We start from the raw sequence: 26,030 nt of genomic DNA on the forward strand, positions 1-26,030 counted from the left end.
AGAGAAAAAAAATGGAGCATCAAGTTTTAAAGATTTAATCAAAGTCTCTATAGTGAACTGACTGTTCTCTCTCTCACTCTCTGTTTCTCTAGGGTCTACTCTGTGCCAGCAGAGCAAGGACAGAAAGCTGCTGTCTAACCATCAGGGCCTTTTCATTTCCTCTCTCCACTGGATCCTTTCAGGGACGTGCTGCAAGCATGTGATTTCTCATCCAAACGTATCTATATCTATAGCGGATTCTATAACGTCAGTAGACGAGAATATGTTGCTATCACGAATTTTCTATGAACCGTTTTTAAGTGCACAATGTATATCGTTCATGCACACATGCTGTATGTTGCACTCACAAAGAAAGTCCTTGGACTGTATAGTACAGCTCTTTGGAACTTTTTTCCTCTCCACCTGCAATGATTTTTTATTTAAATCAAATTCAGACCATTTAAACTGCTTAAAGGTGTGTAATATTTTCCATCTTTCCATACTTTCTCCTTTAAAGTAAGCCATTCATAGTTTTTTTCCCACACAAAAAATATAAACAAACACTGTGGCTCTGTTTATTTGAGCATACTGATGCAACAACATTGGCTCAACCAATAGCATGAGTTGGAGGCGGAACTATCTAATTAACTAGCCAATGGCAGACAGTGCCAAAGAAATCATGAACTGCAGTTTTAAGCAAACATCCTCCTTATTTTCCCTTACGGTTCTCCAATGTTAGCCGTCCCCAGTGCATTTAAAGTGACAAAATCAAGGTGGTTAAAAGATAAAGCTGGTCTCTGGTTCTCTGATTATTTGACAAAAGACAGAAGCAGAGAGAGAGAAAAGCGAGTGGAAAAGTGGCTCATTATCAGCCGCTTTAAATAATGATGTTTTCTTTTTTCTTTCTTTCACCGTGGCCGACTCCTCTAAAGCAAAGCACATTGTAAATAGCTCTGGGATGCTGGGTATTAGACATTGCATATATAGCCTATATACCTCCGACTTTAATAGGGAGACAACCTGATGGGTGGACAGAATAAGAATAAAGACACACAACATGTACACTGAGGTCCCAAAAGTCCACTATACACTGTAAAAACAGTTTTTTTCAAAAGTTGTAAATAAAGATTACTTTTTAAAAATTTTTACATTTAATTCAACAGGGCTTTTCACACTGGTCCAGTATGCTAATATTGGTCTAATGCTAAGCATCTAACGGTAACATTCTGACAAGGCAGTGCGGGGTTAATACCGCAAAAGCGGCGTCAAACCTGCTTTTATCCAGAGTTAAAAGCAGAGTCTGTAAAGACATTAAACCGGGGTAAAACGCAGTGTGAAAAACCCATATGTTTCCCTTGTGTTTTGAGTCACTATTAGATGTTTTTTCCCCTTACGAAACAACTACAATGCGAATAACGGTCCAATATGCTAATATGTTTCTACTGCTAAGCATCTAACCATAACATTCTGACAATGCAATGCTGGGTTAAAACCGCAAAAGCGGTGTCAGACCAGCTTCTAAATTATAAGTGTGAAACCTGCTTTTATCCAGAGTTAAAAGCAGAGTCTATAGGGACATTAAACCGGGATAAAATGCAGTGTGAAAAGCCCATATGTTTCCCCTAGCAAGTTCTGAGTGAAAAAAGTAAATCGCAGTAAAAAAAAAATTCAGTGTAGTGAAAAATGCTGCATTTTTTCTAATTTAACAACATTAGAAATGCATTTGAAGTCACATTACATTACCGGTATAACTACATAACTGGACTTGACAAAACTTTATTTTTCAATATTGCATTTTCAGATTTTGAATCCCAGATCTTTATTGTGGACTTTTGGACTCCAGTGTATCCACAGCATCATTGATTGAACCTAAGACACTATAGCGAGCTACTTACTTTTATCTTTCTCTTTCTGTCTCATCTTTTTTTTCTTCCATTTTTTTTAGATTAAAATGGAAATCAATCAAACCCCTTTTAGCCTGAGTCTCAAGACTCAGAGCGTCTCAGCTCTTTACTCTGAATTTACACGAAGACGGCAGGCTAACACTGCTGAGACAAAGTTTTTTTGTGCTTTCTTGCTATCTTTTTAAAGGGACAGTTCACCTAAAAATGAACATTTGTGACCCTGGACCACAAAACCAGTCATAGTTTTTTTGAAATTGACATTTATACATAATCTGAAACCTTTCAGTTGTTGTATGGATAGGACAATATTTGTCCGAGATTATTGCTAAAAATATACCCATGCCACTTATAGCTGGTTTTGTGGTCCAGAGTCACATTTTGTCATCATTTACTCACCCTTATGTTATTCCAGATCTATATGGCTCACTTTCTTTGGCCGTACACAAAAGAAGATATTAGGAAGAACATTTGGGGTCCAAAAAACATGAGGATTAATAAATGATGACAAGTTTCATTTTTATGTAATAACTATCTGTCCACCCGGCACGTACAGCATGGGAGGGCTGCTAACCCAGATCTCTTTTTTAAAAATGTTTCCATTTCCTTTCTAGCTGAATTTCTTCTCTTGATTACCTGCTTTTCTTGAGCTTGTCGGTTTTCTATTTAAATCTAAATGAAATTCAATCTTGCGTGCATCAGACAGCTTGAGCTTGTTACTTTGATCCGTGTGGGTGTGTATAAAGGCATTAGTGTGTAATATTAATCAAGATTTGCAATATAGCTATTCTGGTAAATCATTCGCTAAAAGTGTCCTTAGACAATAGCATTTCAGATAACTGGAATTGGAAAAACAGAGAGCAAAAAAAAAAAAACCAAAAAAACATTTCAGCTCCTTTGAGTCATTCTGAAAGCCAGTTTCATGTCATTTTGACATTTTCCTCCCTGCTTTTTAATAGGGATTTTTATAAACCGTTTGTTTTATTAACTCCAACAACTTCCTCTTGGGCTTTTTGGGCAGGTTGCTTTATGCCATGTGAAGGGACGTACTGAGGAAAAAAAACAAAAACAAAAAAAAAAAACACAAAAACAGAAAAATATATGTGTTTGATATTCCCCCATTTAAAAAACTCCACAAATATAAGATACCATTCGGTTCACACAGATTCACATTTCAATTTTGTTACCGGTTTCTCTTAGTAGCTAAAGTAAGAACGGATGGGGAAAATGCAGATGTAGATTTTCCCTCTGAAGGTTGTGCTCAAAGTCTTTGAAGAGAAAACCATAAGAGATTGCATTGTATTTCCTTTCAATAGACGCCGTCTCTGACATCAGCGCTTATTTTCTTTTGTTATGTAAGGTATTCTGTCAGCAAAAAATGTATACTTAAAATAGTTTTATGAAAACTTTATGAGGTATGAAAGAGATTATCCATCTATATATATATATATATTTTATATATATAAATGTTATCAGTAGTGTTTTTCTTTGAACTCTTTTGTAGCACCACCGGGTTACAGTGTCACTGGATAAAGCAGCGTAATAAATCATGCAGTAGCTAATACTATATGCCTTATTTTCAGTACTCCATACATTCATCTTACATTTGACCAGCAATTTGATAATGTACTATACTACATTCCCAGTGCACAAGAATACAATCTGAAGCATTGGCAGCATAACTGTTGCTGTTATTAATGGACATTTGTGTGATTTCTACTGAAGTTTAAAGGTTAATGCCTGTTGCTGTATATATTTTATAAAACAACCTGTCATCTATTTGTTGTATGAGACATATTTTAAATAAATATTATTGTTCTCAACAGCTGTACTAGTGTTATATGTATCTGATTTGGGTGGAAGTTAATAGCTACTGATTGATAGCTTTTTAAAATGAAAATATTTACATCTATTCGAGTAGCAAGGATTTTATTTGAAAATGTATCTTTTTAAAATAATATATAGAATATATTAAATAGAAAACAATAAAATATAATATATAAACTACAATATATTAAAATATAAAATATATTAAAATATAATATAATTAATAATAATTGTTATAATTTATAACTATTAAATTGAATAAAAATGTATGGTACTTTTTGGGGCTTATTTTAATATTATTTATATATAATTGCTATATTAATATTAATATGACCCTGGACCACAAAACCAGTCTTACATAGCACTGGTATATTTGTAGCAATAGCAAAAAATACACTGTATGGGACAAAACAATACATTTTTCTTTTATGCCAAAAATCATTAGGATATTATGTAAAGATCATGTTCCATGAAGATATTTTGTAAATTTCCTTCCGTAAATATATCAAAACTTAATTTTTGATTAGTAATATGCATTGCTAAGAACTTTATTTGAACAACTTTATAGGTGACCAAATGCTGTCCTATTCTAACAAGCCATACATCAATGTAAAGCTTATTTATTTAGCTTTCAATTTAACAAGATCGACCCTTATGATTGGTTTTGTGATCTAGGGTCACATATGTTGAATAGCTTTTATTTTTTATTTTCAGTTTTCTTTTTAATTTTAGTAGTTTTATTACATTTTAAAAAATATATCTTAATGTTGCTTTTTAAATATTTCAATTTATTTTTAATTTAATTTAATTTGAAATAATTTTAGTTTTGCTGTTCATTAAAGAGCATCTTGGACATTCTGCTATAGATGTTCCTTTATGCACCATGGGAAAAAAAGAGGATTTTGTTAAATAATTTGCATTTTGGGTGATCTATAGAATATTTACATACAGTAAACACCTTGTGCAATATTTCAGCAGAGCTATGCTAATGGTAAATGTCACCGAGAGATGGTCTTGATATGTTCATTTTTCCCCTGACATCAGCAAATGCTCAATTTCCACTGGTGTCAGCCTAAACAAGCTTATGCGAGATAAGTAATATGAAACTTCACTTATTTTAAACTCAGGCGTTATACCCTGATAAAGGTGTAATAATGACACGATGTAGATGGTGAATTCAGATACACAAAATACTATACAGATTAGTCAAACTGTTTTTATTCTCTCCTCTTGGGAGAACTCATAATAAATGTGTCTGAAGGCCTCTTGAGGGCGCTTGTGAGCTACAGAAGCACTTCTCTATGTTTCTAAAAGATTGACACATCTGAGGATGCACAGTATTGAAATAATAATAATAATAAAACACAAGCACAGGTCTATGTTGTACAAAGTTTGACGCTTAAACCGAGCAGTTTGGTGCAGGAGAGCAGAGGGATGAAGGGATTTTGTGTCTGAGACGCGTGATTACGTTGGGATCTGCCGAAGTCCCAGCCGTTGTGTTACCGCTGGCGTTTAGTGCCGCACGATAGCACACATCTTATTCCCCGGCACCTCTGTGTGACAAACCCGGAGATCAGTTTGAAATAATGAACACGCTCACACACACAACCTCTCCATCTTGTCCTTATGATGTTGTTCTCACAAGGGGGAAATGTAAGTCTGTAACCGTTGTGGAAACAGGTCTGACTGGCTCCTTTGTGTTCTCCTGCTGTTCTTCTGTTTATTGCAAAGCCAGCTGATCAATGCCGGGAACAGTGTTAACTTCTGGTCACCTCGTATGAACTAAACGCCCAGAAAAATTGTTAGAAAGAGATTGAAGAGAGAGAGAGAAAAGAAAGGTTAGTTGTGCACTTTCTCACAAAAAAAAGTAAAACAGTGCCTTTCAAGTGAATCAGTGCACCTGGAGGCCATTTTGACAATGGGCTAGTTTTCTATAGGCAGTTTATCAACATTTCTAGAGTTTAACTTTATGAAAATGAGCAGAAATGCAAAACAGTCAGAAGAAAACATATTCTTTGTCTAATTAGAATAATGAATTTTTAACCATAATAAATACTATTTGTGAGCAGATTTTTGCACCATTAACTTCCTGTGGGATGGAATAGTTTACCCAATAATGAAAATTTGCTGTAAATTTATTCACCCTCAGGTCATTCTAGATGTAGATGAGTTTGTTTTTTCATCACAACGGATTTGGAGAATTTAGCATTACATCACTTGCTTACCAATGTATCCTCTGAAGTGAATGGGTGCCGTCAGAATGAGAGTCCCAACAGCTGATAAAAACATCACAGTAAGTGATCTACGCGTCTCCAGTACAATTAACATCTTGTTAAGCGAAAACAAGTCCATCATTAAGATATTTTTAACTTCAAACCCTTGCTTCCTGCTACAATATGAATTTTCTATCCATAATATTGCTTTCTCCAGTGAAAAAAAGTCTCATCTGAATCAGGAGAGAAATGCGCACAGATCCAAAACAAATATGCTGGTAGATTTACATGTGGGAGGACAACAGGCGGTGGACTTTTTCACTGGAGGAAGCGTTATTATGGATTTTGGCCAGAGATGAATCTCCTTAATGATGGATTTGTTTCGTACAAACATGCAACTTTTCATTTCACAAGATGTTAATTAATGAATTGAATTTGTTTGGATTACTTGTGGATTATTGTGATGTTTTGGATCAGCTTTCATTCTGACGGCACCCATTCGCTGCAGAGGATCCGTGATGTAATGCTGAATTTCTCCCAATCTGTTCTGATGAAGAAACAAACTCATTTACAGGTACATCTCAGATAGCCTGGGGGCGAGTAAATGTTTTAGCAAATTTTACTATTCCCTGGAAGTCAACTGGAAGTTGCTTTTATTAAAAAAAATTAACCTGTGCTAAATGACTCCTTACCAAATTTAACCTTTACTCCAAAGTCATATAATGCAACTTTACAGCCCACAGGGCATTAAATATTCCATTAACTATCATATAAATCGGCTGTTAAAGCCTCCAGCAGGTTTTTCAGAGCAGCTCTGTGAGAGGTAAGGCCAAGTCAACAACCGCTTTCTCTCCAGGTAAAGCGTTACCGCTTGTTACTATTTTGCAGAGAAAGAAAATTATGCCTTTTTGCCTTAATAGCCGAGACCATTTGAAAAGGCTCTTTTCATAGAGAAGCGTGTCATTATTCTTCTCTTACATTACTAAAATTATATACTGTTTTGTTGTCTCTCTTGCACAAGTCAATTCAGTTGACATTCTGTCCATGCAATGGCTGTGTATTTTCATTTTTAAATTTTCATTTTCAAATGGCACAGACAGGTGTATAATAAGCACATTATAGTTAAACTCTTCGCATTCATCATATGGGGCAAGATTGAAATCATGTGTTTTAGAACAATCTATATAAAAGCCCTAATGGCGCCGAAACACAATGAAGTCCATAATGATTATAAAGACACATCAGAAAGTTACAAAAGAGACCAAAAGTTATCAGACGCCCAATCATTGAATGCATTCAAGTAGCACACAATGGCTATGTATGAAAGAGCATGCTTGCATACTACTTTTAATGCAGTATATAGCATTTATACTATGCACAGTATGCAAAGGTTCTTGAATTAAATACTAAATTTGCCTAAATAAGCAGTTTACAGTAGGGCTTAGCATGGATTACTGTATCTGTTAATAAACACATTATATTTTTCCAGTGCCAAAAGTGAAAACATCTTTGCACAAAAACTTATTAACAGAGCAAAATAATGTATACACTGTATACACTGTGTACCACCTGTTACTTTAAGCAAGGTTTATTTATATAGCACATTTCATACACAATGGTAATTCATAGTGCTATACATAAAAGGAATTGAAATAATCAAAACAAAACCACAACAATAAAACAAAGAATTTAAGAACATTTAAAATGAACTAAAACAGTTAAGACTAATATTCAGAATATTCAGAAGTTTATCCTAAGATTCAGAATGGAATAATTAGTAAACAATGTACTGTTTATACACTATACAAATTAGGGCTGTCACGATTCCTCGATTCAGTTCAAGTACTCGATTTAAAAAAATCGTTGAGTAACCGGCAAAATACCGAAAGTGTGATGCATTCCACAGATGAGAATACATGAAATGCATTATTAGACCATTTTCCAAGGCTGCATGATATATTAAACCCGTTTAAAAATCGTAATAAAGCATAATTATATTGTAATTTCACTACGGATGTCAGTCACTAACAATTATTTTGGCAATCGAGTAATCCGTCGATTATTCTGACAATTAATTGAGTAATCGGATAGTTATAATAATTTTTTTTGTAGTAATAAGAATAGACCTAAGTGAACAATACCCTTTAAAATTACTTACAATGCATATATAATAGCAATGAGGCAATAATAATTAGTTCAAATAAAGTTTCAAAAGCAAGTAATCATACTGTATGGTTTCACTGAACAAAACTGTCAAAATACATAATATATTATAAACAATAGAGATAGTGTACATTATGCATTATATCAAATGCCTGCAGAGGGTGCCAATGCCCTGACAATTGTTTTAGCCTTTACTGCGCAATCTGTTTTAATATTGCCTCAACAACATTTAATTCAAATGTCCACTTAATCTTTAATATTTGGGCATTTCTTTATGATAGAAAAGCTACACTGTAATTACTTGAATATGTGGACATCAAAACGTGTAAACTCAGAGCGAGGGTTTAAACTTTCGAAAGCGTGAATAGCATTTTTGACATAAAGAAATGAACAAATATTAAAGATTATGTGGACATTTGAATTAAATGTTGTTGAGTCAATATTGAACAAAGATTAGATGCGCAGTGAAGTGTAAAAACAATCGTCTGACCGCTGGCGCCCTCTGCAGGCATTTATTGTGTGTGATGTTCATTAGCTCTATTGTCTATAATACATTATGTATTTTAGCAGTTTTGTTTCTTAAAAATCATGTAATTATTATTTCTTCATTGCTAAGGTTTTTTAAGTAATTTTAAAGACTGTTGTTTGCTTAGGTCTATTTTTATTACCTCATACAAATTAACTATAATTATCCAATTACTCGATTAATCGTCAGAACAATCGACAGATTACTCGATTACCAAAATAATCGTTATTGACAGCCCTAATACAAATATATTTAAACAGTCCAAAACATTAAAACATTATATTTTGTATTATTTCTGGTTCATATACTATATATTGCAGAAAAAAAATGTGTTTGGTGCTATTGACTTGAAAATAATACACACACACGCTAGAGAGAGCAAGTTTTTGCTCACCTTCCTTTGCCAATATGACACCGCGGCATTCGTTTCACTTTGCCACCTTTCAGATGGAGGAAGAATGAAAAAAGAGAGAAGAGAGGTTTGAGGATTTGAAACGTAACGGTTTATAAAAGCAATCAGAACTGAGACTTGAAGCTGGGTTTACTTACAACCAAGCACCATGATTCCCGCCACAAAGAGAACTGCGGCGATGGCTAACCCTACGTTACGTAGATGGTTGTAGTCTGAAAAAACACCAGTCATGTTATGCACTAATCATGATGCAAAACACACACTCACAGAACAATCTGGTCTGAAAACATACATAAAATCACATTAATTTTAATTTCATGTTTGTGTAAGGATGTCACGACAGACTTTGAATCACCAAGTGTCTCTCACAGTAGGGGAGCAGTAGCAAAAGTCGGTTTTATAAACAAATCCTTAAACTTTATCACATGCAGCATGGAAATAATAAAGCATTTAATGAGCTTTTTGAATCTCATCAACATGGTCAAATTACCAAATTTTTTGTATTTGTATTGCAGTAAAAATGCTGTAATACATTCAATAAATTAAACTGCAATACAAATAATTTTAAATTAAAACAAATAAATTATTACATTTAATTTTTCATTTTACTTTACATAAAATACATTTCCTGTTAAATGTTTAAATGTTACCAGAGTCAAAAAAAAAAAAAAAAAAAAAAAAAAAAAAAAAAAAATATATATATATATATATATATATATGTAGGGTCGTAAAAAATCTGTCATAATCTATTATTACCCATCATTTTAATTTTCATATTTTAATTAGAATAACACATTTAATTGCTCTGTTTTTTGTTCACATTTTCATTTTTAACCATGAACCTACAGGACGACAGTGCAGTGTTTAAATACAACAAAATAAGCTTGGGGTGGGTAAACAAAAAAACAACAACAAAAAAAAAAAAAAATCGATTTCTTGATTTTAATAGATTCTCATTTTAATGAACCAATATCGAATTCGGAAATCATGATCGATCTTTTGGTCTATGCTGTTTACAGTTGATGAATGGACAGTACATAGTGCATCTTCCTTCCAATAAATAGCAGTAATAGTAGATAAAACAAAGTAGATAAATAGTAGATATAAAACAAAGTCTCAGATTTCAAATCTGGATATATCAAACAGGATATATTGCCCTCCGAAGGGCAACAATCATGGCCGCCATATTGAAGGGTCGTTCCAAACAGAAGTGTTCAAAACTGGCACGGGATGATGATGGAGAAGGGCACTTCAAGAAACAGTTGTTTGGTCCCCTACACCCTTCAACCCTTCGAAGCTCTCACTCCAGAGGGTAAGCTCTTTGAAGGGATTAGGGCAGGGGTGCTCAACCCTGTTCCTGGAGATCTACCTTCCTGCAGAGTTTAGCTCCAACCCTGATCAAAGACACCTGAACCAACTAATTAGTATCTGAAGGAGCACTTGATAATTGCAGCCAGATGTGTTTGATCAGGGTTGGAGCTAAACTCTGCAGGAAGGTAGATCTTCAGGAATAGGGTTGGGCACCCCTGGATTAGGGCATATATTCATATATATATATATATATATATATACGTACGTATGTATGTTAGGGCTGTCAAACGATTAATCACATACAAAATAAAAGTTTGAGTTTGCCTAATATATGTGTGTGTACTGTGTAATTATGTATTTATAAATACACACAAATTAATGTATATATTTAAGAGAAATATGTTGTGCAAAATTTTATATATATATCATTTCAATTATATAAAAATTATAATACATATATTTGTAAATATTTCTTAAATATATGCATGAATGTGTTTATATTTATATATACATAATAATTACACACAGTACACACACATGTATTAGGCAAACTCAAACTTTTATTTTATATGCGATAATCGTAATTAATCGTTTGACAGCCATATGTATGTGTGTGTGTATATGTGCATTTTTACATTTCTATGTCATTATTTATTATGTTTATTAAGCCATTTTCCTTATGCTGCCAGATGATTCACGTTTTTACTATTCGTGTAGGAACGTACGGTACTCACAAAGCAGTCAAAACCTCTCTCACACACACACAGGCTTTGAAGTAACAGAAATGGCATAAAACACCCTTAACTGATGACTCTGAAACATATTCAGGCAGTTATAAACTTAGTTCCTGGGGAATGAAGGCAGAACTGAGGCATCCACGGGTCACGGCTAATGAGGCTATTTCCTGAACATCAGATGCCCTGTAGCTGCCCTAACAATAGGAAGTGATTGAAGCAGCGGCTGTCGCCAGGTCATAAGCTTTTAACTACAGCACTTGAGACAGTAATAGTGCTCCCATGCTCTGCACCTCTGTGCTTCTTATAAACACAATACTTTCCACTGACAGGGAGATTGAATCCCTCCAGTCTTTGTGTGCGAACGCACTCTCAGCGGCTCGTACCAATAAAATCAGCAGACAATTAACACCTGAAAAGCACAGTTGTGACATTAAAAATAAAAACCGCCACATTTCTTGATTAGTAATGAGTTCCACAAGATCACCAAATATGCGGCCCATTAATGTTATTGTTAACTAAAACTATTTAAAGGAATACTTCAACCAGAAATGAAAAATTGCTGTAAATTTACTCACTCTCAGGTCATCTAAGATGTAGATGGGTTTGTTTTTTCATCCGAACAGATTTAAAGAAATTTAGCATTACACTTGCTCACTGTTGGAGTCCAAACAGCTGATAAAAACATCACAATAATCCACAAGTAATCCACACGATTCCAGTCCATCAATTAATGTCTTGTAAAGTGAAAAGCTGCAAGATGTTTTAAGCATTGCTTCCAGCAAAAATATCTCTATCCATAACATTGTCAGGAGAGAAATATGCACTGTTTACAGGTGAAAACAAAAGTCCAAAAGTCCAGTACTCCAGTTCTAACATGTCTTAATGATAGATCTGTTTAATTTGCTGTTTCTATCAGCTATTTTGACTCTCGTTCTGACGGCACCCATTCACTGCAGAGGACCCAATGGTGAGCAAGTGATGTAATGCTAAATTTCTCCAAATTGTTTCAAATGAAGAAACAAACTATTCTGCATCTTGGATGGCCTGAGGATAAGTAAATTTTAAGCAAATTTCAATTTTTGAAAATTCCTTTGAATATTAATAAATGTTTAAGCTGAAGTGCTAAATTGACTAAATCTGAAATGAAAAATAAATTGACGCGATATATGTATGTATGTATACCTACTGTAATTAAAACATTAAGAATGTTGTGGACGCATAAATTCATATTAAAATTTTAAATGAAGTGATTTTAGTGGGGGTTTTTTTCATTTAGATGAACTGGCCAAAGCCTTAAAAAATGTCCTGTGGTCCGACCATGATTTATATGAAAATTTATTCATTTCCTTTTGATTTTTACATTTGTTTTTGTAAATAATGATCTCACATTTTTGTTTAGCAATTTCAAAGTTGCCTTCTTAAATGTAGTATTAAATGAAGTATACTCTAGTAGTGATTCATATTTCAACCACAGAAATTAGATATTTTATTTTTGTTTTTATACAGTTATTGCTATTATTGGTCGCACCACATGACGAGTGGTCACTCCAAATGACCCAAAGACCTTATGCCATTAAAAATCTATTTAAAGAGAAATGTGAAAAGTGCAGCACATGGCATTAACTGCAGGCTTTCTTTATGTTCTGAGATTACAGCATGAACATCTTTCTTACAGTAGAAAATGACATCTGGATCTAAAATTACATGCTGTTTTTTTTTCTCATATTGTACAAAGATTAAACATAAACCGCCTGAAATGACCCAAATAAAGAATTTGATGTACATAAACTATCAACTGAATATAAAAGCAAAAAAACTGCCAATCTGGGACATATCTATAATGGAAAACACTCTGCAGTGGTCGCACCACATGATATTTGGTCACACCACACTAAAATTCAGTCATAATTTGCAAGCACATAAATAACTTATTTAAGCACATATTAACTTATAACATTCATTTTTTAAGGTCATACCACATGATATCCAAATATGGTAACTACATACCAGCTATTAAAAAAGTTTAAAAATTTAAAAGAGAGTTTTAAACCAGCTTGATGCTTCCCTGGGTCCTTGGCAAATTGGTATATGTCCTATCTGTGAATGGATTTCAACATAAAAGTCCCAAAATGGTAGTTTCTTGATGGTCGCACCACAATATTTCATAAAACGGACATCATCTGACAAAGTTTGCTTGTATATTATGATGGAAATATGAATACAAATGCTTTGCAATTTTATACAGGATTACAAAACACTTCATGCCAAATCATGCCAAATAGTGCAGAAATCGGAATAAATTTAGGGTAATTTCAAAGATGTTTCCAAAACAGAAGTTATGGCCGGATGGTCACACCACATGATATTTTGACACTTTGAATAACAGAAAAATTATAAATAACTAATGTTTTTTGAAAAGTTAAAGCGAGTACATACATGGGAGAGGTACTTCATATATATGGCATCTTTTTATGCATTTAAACCAATTTTTAAGTGAAAAAAAAAAACAAAAAAAACACAAACACATTGACCCATGTATAATGACAAAAGCACATAAAAATGTACTTAAACTGAAGTAAATTGCTATTAGATACTGTGATGTTCCTTCTGTTGTGTTTTTATCATCAATTAAGTGAGCATCGTAAGTCCAGTCACTTGGAAAAGTTGTAGCACAAACAACACATGATTTAAAGTATCATTCATGTCTGCAGAACAAACGGTGCGGAACGAGTTGCAGGCCGACGTTCAATACTTTGAGTTAGGGGTTTGTTCTAGTAGTAATTGTGATGTCTGCATTAGCAAGCACCATTAATTACTGAATGATTAAATAGATACTTACTGTAATGAAACGGCTCGTCCCATCTCTTGTCTGTTGAGAAAATTGCACAGTTTAGAGAGGTTTTGACATCATAAACAAGACCTGAAAACAGTCCACGTGCCTATAAAATGTAATGGACTCTATCATTTTCATAATATGCTAAACAAGCCACTAGTATATGTGTGGGTGTGGGTGTTTATGGTGATGGACTTATGAGCCTGCTGCGTCTAATGGGTCTAATGGGATGAAACAATCTTTCACCTGTCCACCTTACATGACCTCCAACACTAATTTTCTATGATTCAATCAGAGTTGTGTCAATGAGATGCTGTTCATGCAAATGACTTGGACTTGATGGGTAAAAAGTAGCAGAGGCTGAAAAAAACATTAAATATATCTTACCCAAAAATGGTAATGAAAAAAGTCATTATTTAATCACCCTTGTGCCAGGCCTAACTCATTGTTTAGTTATTAGTTTAGTGTAATACAAAATAATTAAATAATTAATACCATTATGTGTAACTATTAATAAAATATCATCAAAATAATAATAATAATTTAAAAAAAACTTTGCATTTATTAGTTTATATTGAAATTAAATTATTTTTTTTTTTTTTTTTAATTTTTTAAACGTAAAATATTGCAGTAATTATTTAGGACAGAAATATTTTAAAAAATTATTTTACATATAACATTTTAAATAATATTATTACTTATGCCTAACTATTTTTGTATTATTTTAGTGTAATACAAAATCATTAAATAGTTACTACCATTATGTGTAACAGCGAATAAAATATAAAATATATATTTTTTTACAGTTATTTTAAATTGTAATAAATTGCAGTGTATATTCATTTTTTTATGATAAAAAATATGAAAAAAATCCAGTGATTATTAAGGATCGATATGTATATAAAATATACAATATTTAAAAATATTTTATTATAGAATAAATATAATGAAATAATATTATTACTTATGCCTAACTAATTTTTTATTATTTTAGTGGAATATAAAATTATTAAATAGTTAATACCATTATTACCAGTGTAACTGCAAATAAAATATAATAAATATAATATATGTTCTGTTTCAAATAAATGAGTTCTTTCAAACTTTGCATTCATCAAAAAAAAAAAAAAAAAAAAATCAACAACAACAACAACAACAGAAAAAACCCCCACAGAAAACCGTTATTTAAATTGTAAAAATATTTTACAGTATTTCTGTTTTACTGTATTTTTGAGGATAAAAGACTGCTTTTAAAAACTTTTTGCACATCTTACAAAACTCCAAATGTTTAAACGGTAGTGTATATTATTATTACTTAAAAAAAGAAGTGATTATTAAGCATTGATATGCGTATATAAAATGTGAAATATTTAAAATATATTATAATAAAATAATTATAATACAGTAATACTATATATATATATATATATAATGTTTAATATATTAAACTAAAAATATTTCACAATATTTCTGTTTTTACATATATTAAAATTAAATAATTATTATTTTTTTAAAAATGGTATCCTTAAAAAAAATGGTAAGCGATTGGTAAAGATCGATGTGTATGTAAAATATATATAATAAAAAATAATTATAATACAATACATATTTTACATATATTACTTTTTCGTTTTTAAATATTAGAGTATTAAATGTTTTATAAGTATACATTTAATTTAGTTTACATTTAATTTTTGCTACTCCTTAATGAGCTATATAAGATATTCAAATTAAATATATATTTCTTTACTTTTATTTATTTATTTTTTTTTCTCATAAAAAAAGGCAGTTAATATTAAGGACTGATATGTGTATAATTTACCTTTACTTTTCATTTGTGCTATTCTTTAATGAGCTTTATAAAAATTGGTGTATAATGAGTAAAAAGGGTGTAGAATACATTTAAGTATTAAAAACATAAGGATAAGAAAGTTTTACCCCACGGTACAGTTTTGGAGTTGGTGTTAGAGGCCACTGCAATGAAAAAATAAGAGGTCAAGGAAAAAGACAAGGAGAGAAACCTAATCTAGCATGTATATTCTTCCTTCAAATTCGCAGAATTATGAATAGCAGTGAGCTTTTGAATCCTGTTTTGAATCACGATTTTTACAGTTTAATATATTAAACTGTAATAATATTTCACAATATTTCTGTTTTTATGTATATTAAAATAAAATTATTATTATTATTTTTCATTTTAAAAAAAATTGGTAAGTGATTGGTAAAGATCAGTGTGTATGTAAAATATATATAATAAAAAAATAATTATAATACAATACATATTTTACATGTTACTTTTAATTTTAAATATTAGAGTATTAAATGTCATATGTATACATTTAATTTTTGCTTTTTCTTAATGAGCTATATAAGATATTCAAATATATAAATATATTTTTTAATACATTTAAGTATTAAAATAATAAGGAAAAGAAAGTTTTACCCCGCGGTACAATATTGGAGCTGGTGTTAGAGGTCACTGCAATGAGAAAATAAGAGGGATGTGAGGTCAAGGAAAAAGACAAGGAGAGAAACCTAATCTAGCATGTACATTCTTCCTTCAAATTTGCCAAATTATGAATAGCAGTGAGCTTTTGAATCCCGTTTTGAATCCCGATTATTACAGTTTAATATATTAAACTGTAATAATATTTCACAATATTTCTGTTTTTAAAAAAATGGTGATTGGTAAAGATCAATGTGTAAAAAATAATTATAATACAATACATATTTTACATATAATGTTACTTTTAATTTTAAATATTAGAGTATTAAATGTTTTATATGTATACATCTAATTTAGTTTACATTTAATTTTTACTATTCCTTAATGAGCTATATAAGATATTCAAATTAAGTATATTTTTTAATACATTTAAGTATTAAAATAATAAGGAAAAGAAAGTTTTACCCCGCGGTACAATATTGGAGCTGGTGTTAGAGGTCACTGCAATGAGAAAATAAGAGGGATGTGAGGTCAAGGAAAAAGACAAGGAGAGAAACCTAATCTAGCATGTACATTCTTCCTTCAAATTTGCCAAATTATGAATAGCAGTGAGCTTTTGAATCCCGTTTTGAATCCCGATTATTACAGTTTAATATATTAAACTGTAATAATATTTCACAATATTTCTGTTTTTACTTATATTAAAATAAAATTATTATTATTATTTTTCATTTAAAAAAATGGTGATTGGTAAAGATCAATGTGTAAAAAATAATTATAATACAATACATATTTTACATATAATGTTACTTTTAATTTTAAATATTAGAGTATTAAATGTTTTATATGTATACATCTAATTTAGTTTACATTTAATTTTTACTATTCCTTAATGAGCTATATAAGATATTCAAATTAAATATATTTTTTAATACATTTAAGTATTAAAATAATAAGGAAAAGAAAGTTTTACCCCGCGGTACAGTATTGGAGCTGGTGTTAGAGGCCGCTGCAATGAGAAAATAAGAGGGAAGTGAGGTCAAGGAAAAAGACAAGGAGAGAAACCTAATCTAGCACGTACATTCTTCCTTCAAATTTGCCGAATTATGAATAGCAGTGAGCTTTTGAATCCCGTTTTTGTCCATAATGTAGGTTGACAGCAAAGACTTTGGGTGTGAAAAGCAGACGCTTCCTCTTATCGCAATCCTATGGATTTGTCCATAATTGCTTCTAATTAAATTCCAGCAGCACTCATTCTCTGTCCGGCCCTGTCTTTCAAATTCAATTTTTGCATATTTCAATGGCGCTGCTCTCCCAGGATATATGGTTGGTTGATTCTTCATAAAGCATATCAGCTCACCGCGACAGTGCTCCTCAATCCCGCCGAAACGCCGCATTATCTTTAAGCCTCTCAGCATGGAAAGAGCGTTGAACATTTTCTAATTACCTGCTAATTAGTTTCTAAGTTATGTGTGCCCTTGATATGAATTGCATGAGTAAAGAGGAAGCCTCTCAGCTATTCATGCAATCCTCGGCTCTCTTACCCTCCCCCAATCCCACAATCCCATACCGAAAGTCCTTCCGCTAAAACAAAAGTTGTATTTTGGTCTGAATCAAAGCTTACGCTGTGTGGTTGACGTGTTTTTGGAGGTCGGAGTTGAGGTCACCGTAGAGTTGTCAGCGATTCCCGCAGTTGTGGTGAGGTTTAACTGCCCTGCATCTGGGCTCGTTGTCACTCCTGTCAGATTCAGTTTATCTAGAGGAACGAGACAAACACTTTTGTGATTGAATTGTATTTGAGATAAAAGCCAAAACTAATATCGCCGGTTTATTACGCCAGTAAAAATCAATTCATTCTGTGACAGATCAAACTTTACAGAGTATGTTATCAAAGTAAAGGACATTTTGTACTGAATCTGTAACTCAATTTAGCTGTGTTGGAAACACTTTGATTCAAAACCACAAATAAATTGGAAACAAGTATAGAATAAACATATAAAACATAAACTGACTATTATATGATATATAACAGGGATGGTTATGTGGTTATGTTGGGAAATAAAAATGTAAAAAAATAAATAGGAATCCTACCCTGAACCATGGTTGTGGTTTCAGAGATATTAAGCGGAGGTTCGGAGCTTTCCAGTGGTGTCAGTGTCTTTGTTTCTGTCATGTTCTCAGATGCATAACCTTTATAGAGAGACACACGGACACATTTTGGTTTTGGTGAGAAAACTTCTTCACGAAGATGGAACGAGTTTGGGTGGAAATATCTTGTGCTTCTCTTTAGGTAATAAAGAGTAGGCGACTATCTATACGTGTGGTCATTTGGATGCTGATCATATCTCATATATTTTGGAGTTGCCGGAAAGTACGTTTTCTGGGATACAGTTCAAGATGTTGGGATATTGATTTCCCAGGGGAATTTTTCAACAATGTACCTTGGCTATTTCTCAAAAAATATTTTGAAGGCTGATGGGTATCTTATGACATTATTTATAGCATATAAAAAGACCATTAGCAGAAAATGGCATAAGCAAACACCCGTTTAAAATTGACAGTGGACAGAAATCCATCGCACTGACTTAATTTTAAGGCCCAAAACGGATTGGTTTCAGTAAGAAATGCAGTCTGTATTAATATATAAATATAGATACCATATTAAAAAATAAATAAAGATAATGAAAAAGATGCCAACCAAAATATTTTCGAAACTATAAATGCATACATTTTTTGTTATATTATATTATATTATATTATATTATATTATATTATATTATATTATATTATATTATATTATGTTATATTATATTATATTATACATTGTAGACTGGCAACTTTAAAAAGCAAAAATATTACAGATATAATATTTTATCTTTATTAATATAATACTTATTATATTTGATATATTAATGTAATTAGTATATTATTATATTTAAATTTTACAAATGTAAAAAGTAGTAACATTTATTATTTTATTTTATCAATAATATAATATAATATAATATAATATAATATAATAAAACATAATAATGTAGTTTCTATGAATATAAATATAGAAACCATACAAAAAAAAAAAAAAGATACAAAATAATAAATACGTACATTTGTGTAGTTGGTCAGAGAGATATTCCACTTGCTTTATATTATATTATATTATATTATATTATATTATATTATATTATATTATATTATTGTAGATTGGCAAATTTAAAAAGTATTAAAAAATATTGCAAATATAACATTGCATTTGTATAAATGTAATATAATACTTATTATATATTATAAATTAATATACACTTATATTATATTATATTATATTATATTATATTATAGCATATTATGGCATATTATATTATATTAGATTAGATTAGATTAGATTATTCATTGTAGATTTGCAAATTTAAAAAGTATTACAAATATTACAAATATAAATATAATAATATATAATAATATAATATAATATAATATAATATAATATAATATAATATAATAATGCAGAAAACACCAAAATATAAATACATACATTTGTGTAGTTGGTCAGAGAGATATGCCACTTGCTCTTTTTATATTATATTATATTATATTATATTATATTATATTATATTATACCTTTAGATTGTCAAATGTAAAGTGTATATATATATATATATATATATAATGGTTAGAGAAACTTAAGAAAGATGACAAATAAAAAGTAAAAGACATTTACACTAATATCTAATACCATTTTTTTACTCATACACAAATCACAAAATGTCAAATAAAAATATAGAAGGAGAGAGAGAGAGAATATGAATGTGATACTTTCACTAAGGCCGCAAATATCTGTGATTGTTACAAGAGCATCTGATAATTTTTAATAGAGCATAACCAACAATCTCCTTCTGACAGCATTACGACTTATGAGTGTTTGAAGAACACATTCAGCACAATGATCCTGGCCAGCTTCGGAGTTCAAGATTACACACACACACACACGAGCAGCAGATGAATGCAAATGTATTCTGAGGCTGGCATAATAACAGTGTGGTGATGTAGAGTGCAGTGGTTTGTAATGAAGGCAGGCCTCTCATAGACCCTGCCACAGAACAAGGACTAATTGTGGTCTAGCAGAGATGGGTCGCGGCATTTTTATATGCATTTTCCGGCTACGCGCAGTTTTTCCAATGAATCCCTTCACAAGATGAATGGCCACATGAGACTGAGCAATTCTACTGGCAAACACTGTGATTATTGCAGAACGGCTATAATCAATCTTTTATTGGAAGTATTCATCTGAAAAATCATACATATTAGACCCGCTGGTCATTCGTGGTTTTGGGTAATGTAGGATTTTATTAAAAATAGGCTTTATCAGATTAGGCTGACAAATGCTTATGATGTATACATGTAACATAATAAAAGATGGGGTGTGTGAAAGAAAGAAAGAGAGAAAGAAGCACAATCATGATAACTCACTTCTGAAGACAAAAAACAGAAAAAAGGCGGCCCCTCGCAACACGATCTGAAAAAGATAAAACACCCACAATCACAAACACACAAACACACTTCTCTATACAAAATGACTGTGAGATTTTCCTACAAAGCACTGCTGTTATTTCACTATTCCATTCTGTTCTATTGCAACTGCAATGTGAATCCATTTTACCTTCCATAATGTGACATATTTGTAATATTTGAGAAAAAAATTGTTTATCAATTGTGTGCTATATACACTGCCGTTCAAAAGTCTGGGATCAGTGAGACTTGTAATGTTTTTTAAAGAAGCCTCCTCGAGGCTGCATTTACTTGATCAAAAAATACAGAAAAAACAGTAAAATGTTATTACAATATAAAATAATGGTTTCTATTTTAATATACTTTAAATTATCATTTATTCCTGGGATACAAAGCTGAATTTTCATCAGCCATTACTCCAGTCTTAAGTGTCACATGATTCTTCAGAAATCATTCTAATATGCTGATTTAAAAGTTTTTGCTATCAATTTTTATCAATTTAACACATCCATGCTGAATAAAAGTATTAATTTCTTTGAGGGTCTTTTTGAAAGAAATTAATACTTTTATAGATTGCAAAGACACAAAATGAATAAATGTGTCAGAAAAGACTTACACTTTACTTTACACTAAATAATTAAATTCTGCTCTTTCTAAGTGCTGAATGTTCTATTCATCAAAGAATCCAAAGAATATAATTCTTTCATAGAAAATGTTAATCAGAAAACTATTTTCAGCTTTGATAATAATAATGTTTCCCAAGCAGCAAATCAGCATATTAGAATGATTTCTGAAAGATCATGTGATACTGTAGACTGGAGTAATGATACTGAAAATTCAGCTTTGCATCACAGGAATAAATTACATTTTTAAAATGTATTTAAATAGTAAACAGGTATTTTAAATTGAAATAATATTTCACAATATTTCTGTTTTTATTGCATTTCTGATTAAATAAATGCAGCTCTGGTAAGCATAACTTACCAACCCCAAACTTTAGTTGTATCTCACATTGAATATTTGGCAACCTTGCATGTGTCGTGGTGCTTCACGGTTCTCTCATGCAGCCGTAAACATTCTGCCCGTGTAATGAGAGCATTTGAGATGAAAGGTCTTGACATTTCCCAATGTTATCATTAGCCAATCAATTCTGAGATGTGGTTGTTCTGGAAATTTGTGCCTTTTGATCCATAAAAGCCAAACAATAGAAGACTGCCAGTGTATCTGAGGGGAGGGGTTACTTAGCAACAGTGACATGAGCAAGCACATAACACAAACACTGGATTATGACACATCAGATGACAGGCCGGCATTACAGTCACCAAGCTCTCCATTAGTACAGTCAAACAACTGCAGGACCAAAAATAAAGCGGTTCTGTAGGTGTGAAAGTACAGACTGCTGCAGACTTGGCCAAAGCTCATAGCTTTAAATACGAACCAATCACAGCACAGTCAGAGAGCGTGGGGTAAGATGTGTCACTGGGTAAACTGTGTCAACTCCTTTATCTAGCCAACGGTGCACAGAAAATATCTATCACATGAAATACACACGATAAACAACTTTTTTCCATGTCACATTTTCTACATGACAGCCATATATCATAGAAGATGTTAAAATAATAGGGCTGTAACGATAATCGCACGATGTCGTGAGGCGCGTTTAGTCAATGAAGCCGGTACTTTGATTAGTAGTAAAGCTCCATCACGTGCGTTCAGCTGGAGCGGCAAGTAATACACAGAGCCGTAAAGCACTGACAAGCTACGCCAAAAATCGCGATTCGATTTTGCGCACGATTTTGGCGTAGCTTGTCAGTGCTTTACGGCTCTGCTCTAAAATGTACACATCTCTGTCCTGTTTAAAAGTTTTCACTCCCCAGCTCCTAATGCATGGTTTTTCCTTCTGAAGCATCAGTGAGCGTTTGAACCTTTTGTAGCAGTTGCATATGTGTCCCTCAGTTGTCCTCAGTGTAAAAAGATGGATCTTAAAATAAGACAGTCATTGTTGGAAAGGGTTCAAATACACAAAAATGCTGGAAAAACTAAAACTATTATTTTCTCTTGTGGACTAAATGTAAGCATCTTTCATGAGAAACATCTTATTCATGTCAGCTCTAAATAAACAAGATTATTGAGCATGGTTTAAGGTTCAAATTTCATTTACATTCTTTGAAATCATTACAAACTTCACAGTACATACATGTAGAAAGTTTTCTCTACATAAATGCTGCTTGAATAGTTGTCATGCTGTCCGGTCTGATTTGTTAACACTATTACAACACATTGTGCAATGTTCCCATCTGTAACGGCTTCCTCTAAGCAAACAGAAATGTGGCCCTATGCATGTTCTGCTGAAATCGGCATATGGAGAACGCAGCCCAGCATGAAGCCTTTATGTCCTTATAGTTTAATTGTATCGGACTCAATTAAGTTATAAATTTAATTAAGACAAGTAATGACTGCTGACATGTCAAGGATGATTAATGCATAATATCAAAGCTTCAGGCTACACATTTTTCAGAGCAAAACCCAAATTATGTCACAATTATCTCCACTTTCCCCTGCAACAATAAATGAGGTAGTAGCTCCTACTCAAAATTCAAGTGAATCTTGACTTCCTGTGTCGTAGACCGCCGCCACGTGTTGCCACAGAACATTCAGTCTGCTGAAAGGTTAGATTAAGCCAGTCATTCCCATCTTGTATAACACCTTTTAATGCAGAGAAGACTCTGAGTCATGAAGAAATGTAACTTAATGGAGTGAAAGCGGGGTATGAATATAATTCAGTGTCTCGGTGGATCTATCAATTAATATATTCATACTGGCAACAGCTTTCAAAGTAATATTTCTATTTTTATAGAACATGTCATTAACTATTAAAGATGGATTCAAGTTTAAAAAAAGTCCAAAATTATATTTTGCAAGAATGTCTATGACAGTATTTTTTAAAACAAAGTTAATATTATTTTTAAATGTACTAATATAGATCTCCTTTTCCTCTTCTGATTTTGGAGTGAAATACACCCATTGTTTTTACTTTTCCTAACTTTCACAACAGCACTGAATAAATAAACATTTATTATTAATACTGCACGCTTATTTGTTACTTTTCTATTTTATGTTGTGGCTTCTAAGACCTTTTTCACTAGAGTAGCCACTTTGATCTATGCGAGGGCAAGCATGTATTGAACTGTGGCCGTGCGCTTCATTTTTTTCAGCAGGTGAGTGAGTGTGTTTACCTGTTTCTAAAGACAGATGGTCCTCTGGGTCCTACATGATCGATGGATCAGATAAACGAATAGGCTGGTCCACAGTGACCTCACATGCTTGAAGCACGTGTGCCTCTGGCTGAGCATATCATTTTCTTCTCTATCTCTACATCTCGCTCTTTCTCAGACGCTTTGTTCTGCTTACCTTGTAGCATCTGTGTGATACTCAACAAACTCCAAAAATAAGTGTGTGCTTAGATATCTACAGTTTAATTTCACTTACCTTGCTGTTCATTTTGATCTTACGTATTGCATCCATCAAAGTCAAACAAAGCGCAGCATCTGCCGTTTCCTCGTAACGGAGAGAAACTGGAAGTTGGTTAGATGATTGACCACGCCCTAACGCTGAACTTCCTCTCACGCTCAGTTCTTGTCACTGGTGTCGAGGCCCCTCACTCTGTCCACATCTGCCAGTCCCCTTTTATGCCCGTCTCATCAGCTATTGTCTGCAATTCAAACTGTGTTAATGCCAGCCTCTCACATTGTGTGTATCAGCACTGTAACTCATTGTACAAGCAGCTCTTTGTGTCTGTACATTCAAAATCTACCCTGAAATCTAAATAAAGTCTGTGTTACATTTTTATATATTTAATATACTTTTATTTATAATTAATTAAATTATTATTATTATAAAATTTTAAAATAAATATATAATACATTTATATATTAGGAACATAAAAGAAGATAATTTGAGAAACATCTCAGTATTTTTTTTCAGTCATGGTAACCAAAACAGCTTTGTTACCAACAGTCTTCAAAATTCTTTTATGTTCCACAAACGAAAGGTTTAAAACGACATGAAGGTGAGTAAATTATGACAGATTTTTTTTTTTTTTTTTTTTTTTTTTTTTTTTTTTTTTTGGGGGGGGGGTGAACTATCCCTTTAATCTTTTTATTATTATTATTATTATTATTATTATTATTTGTATTTATTTATTTGATTTTATTATATACACACACACATATATATATATATATATATATATATATATATATTTATTTATTTATTTTTTTTTTTTTTTTAAATGAAATGATACTCTAAATAAGAAACGAAATCTGCCAGCAGGTAAATGTCTTTATGAGTCATTCACTTATTCGTTTTGATTCGTTCAACTGGCTAATTCATTCAGGAATGAAATAATTGGCTCTCTTTATAAATGGGCCTTTGAATCATTGATTCACACGATTCGTTCAAAACGTGGATTTATTCAGAAACTAAACACCACTGTGTTGGTCTGAGACATGCAACAATTCTGTTATGGCTTCAAAGAAAATATGTTCTCTGTAAAACTGAGCAATATAATGTTTGAACACAATATCAACTTATTGTGAACTGTTGTGTAAAATCACATTTAAGCTTGTGATAGCTCGGGACAAAATCAGCACTCAGGTCATATTTCTCTTGCTGTGTGTGTGATATGGTGTGATACGTGATGTTTATAAATATGAGACAAAACACATACAGAGGCATTTTTTGCACCAATATCTTGAATTTTAGGGCATAACTGCATCATATTTGTCAATATTATTGGCCTGCATCATATTTGTCAACAGTCAACTGTATGAAATATAAGACGATGTACAGGTCTGGGGGCGGGACCAGCGTGTTAACTGCGTTAATATATTTTAACCACGTTATTTTTTCATAACTAATTAATTAAGTTACCACATTAAACTGAGAGTCCTAATATATATATATTAGGACTCTAGAAATCAACATTGTCTGCCATGTTTTTGAACAGGGTCGTAAAAATTCCCCATCAATCATTTTAATTTTCATATTTTAATTATAACACCACATTTAATTGCTTTTATTTTTGTTCACATTTTTGACAGCGCAGTGTTTAAAATCAACAAAATACGATAGGGCTGGGTAAAAAAAAAAAAAAAAAAAAAAAAAAAGATTCTCATTTTAA

At 32.0% G+C, this 26,030-nt stretch overlaps 2 protein-coding genes across 6 annotated transcripts in view; one reads left to right on the forward strand and one right to left on the reverse strand.

Annotated features, from left to right (window-relative positions):
- si:dkey-262k9.2 (uncharacterized) overlaps positions 1-2,978 on the forward strand; it is a 34,802-nt gene extending 31,824 nt beyond the window's left edge. For all 3 annotated transcript variants that reach the window (XM_051129288.1, XM_051129290.1, XM_051129289.1), the window contains one exon: positions 93-2,978. In XM_051129288.1, coding sequence (XP_050985245.1) covers positions 93-138 — 46 coding nt within the window. In that variant the 3' untranslated portion in view covers positions 139-2,978. The remainder of the gene's footprint in view (positions 1-92) is intronic.
- Positions 2,979-4,905: 1,927 nt separating this feature from the next.
- Positions 4,906-24,517, reverse strand: fxyd5 (FXYD domain containing ion transport regulator 5). 3 transcript variants are annotated; one of them, XM_051129282.1, is made up of 12 exons: positions 24,338-24,517; positions 20,810-20,855; positions 18,440-18,538; positions 17,973-18,104; positions 17,322-17,357; positions 16,814-16,849; positions 16,346-16,381; positions 15,841-15,876; positions 13,909-13,938; positions 9,159-9,233; positions 9,004-9,049; positions 4,906-5,489 (listed from the first exon to the last, which is right to left on the reverse strand). In XM_051129282.1, the coding sequence occupies exons 1-12, from the start codon at positions 24,371-24,373 to the stop codon at positions 5,465-5,467; spliced, it is 633 nt and encodes a 210-aa protein (XP_050985239.1). In that variant the 5' UTR covers positions 24,374-24,517; the 3' UTR covers positions 4,906-5,464. The 3 variants fall into 3 exon arrangements, with proteins under 3 accessions (XP_050985239.1, XP_050985241.1, XP_050985240.1); XM_051129284.1 differs by lacking the exon at positions 16,814-16,849; XM_051129283.1 differs by lacking the exon at positions 16,346-16,381.
- Between the last annotated feature and the right edge of the window lie 1,513 nt (positions 24,518-26,030).

Source organism: Labeo rohita, chromosome 15, assembly GCF_022985175.1.
Source record: "Labeo rohita strain BAU-BD-2019 chromosome 15, IGBB_LRoh.1.0, whole genome shotgun sequence".
In the NCBI taxonomy this organism is placed as follows: domain Eukaryota; kingdom Metazoa; phylum Chordata; class Actinopteri; order Cypriniformes; family Cyprinidae; genus Labeo; species Labeo rohita.

Excerpts from the sequence above, each read along its gene's own strand:
- fxyd5 (XM_051129282.1), bottom strand. The coding sequence starts at position 24,373 with ATGGATGCAATACGTAAGATCAAAATGAACAGCAAG. Across the intron at positions 18,105-18,439 it reads AACCACAACCATGGTTCAGG|ATAAACTGAATCTGACAGGA; the intron begins GTAGGATTCCTA and ends TCGTTCCTCTAG. Across the intron at positions 9,050-9,158 it reads GGGAATCATGGTGCTTGGTT|GTGGCAAAGTGAAACGAATG; the intron begins GTAAGTAAACCC and ends TCCATCTGAAAG.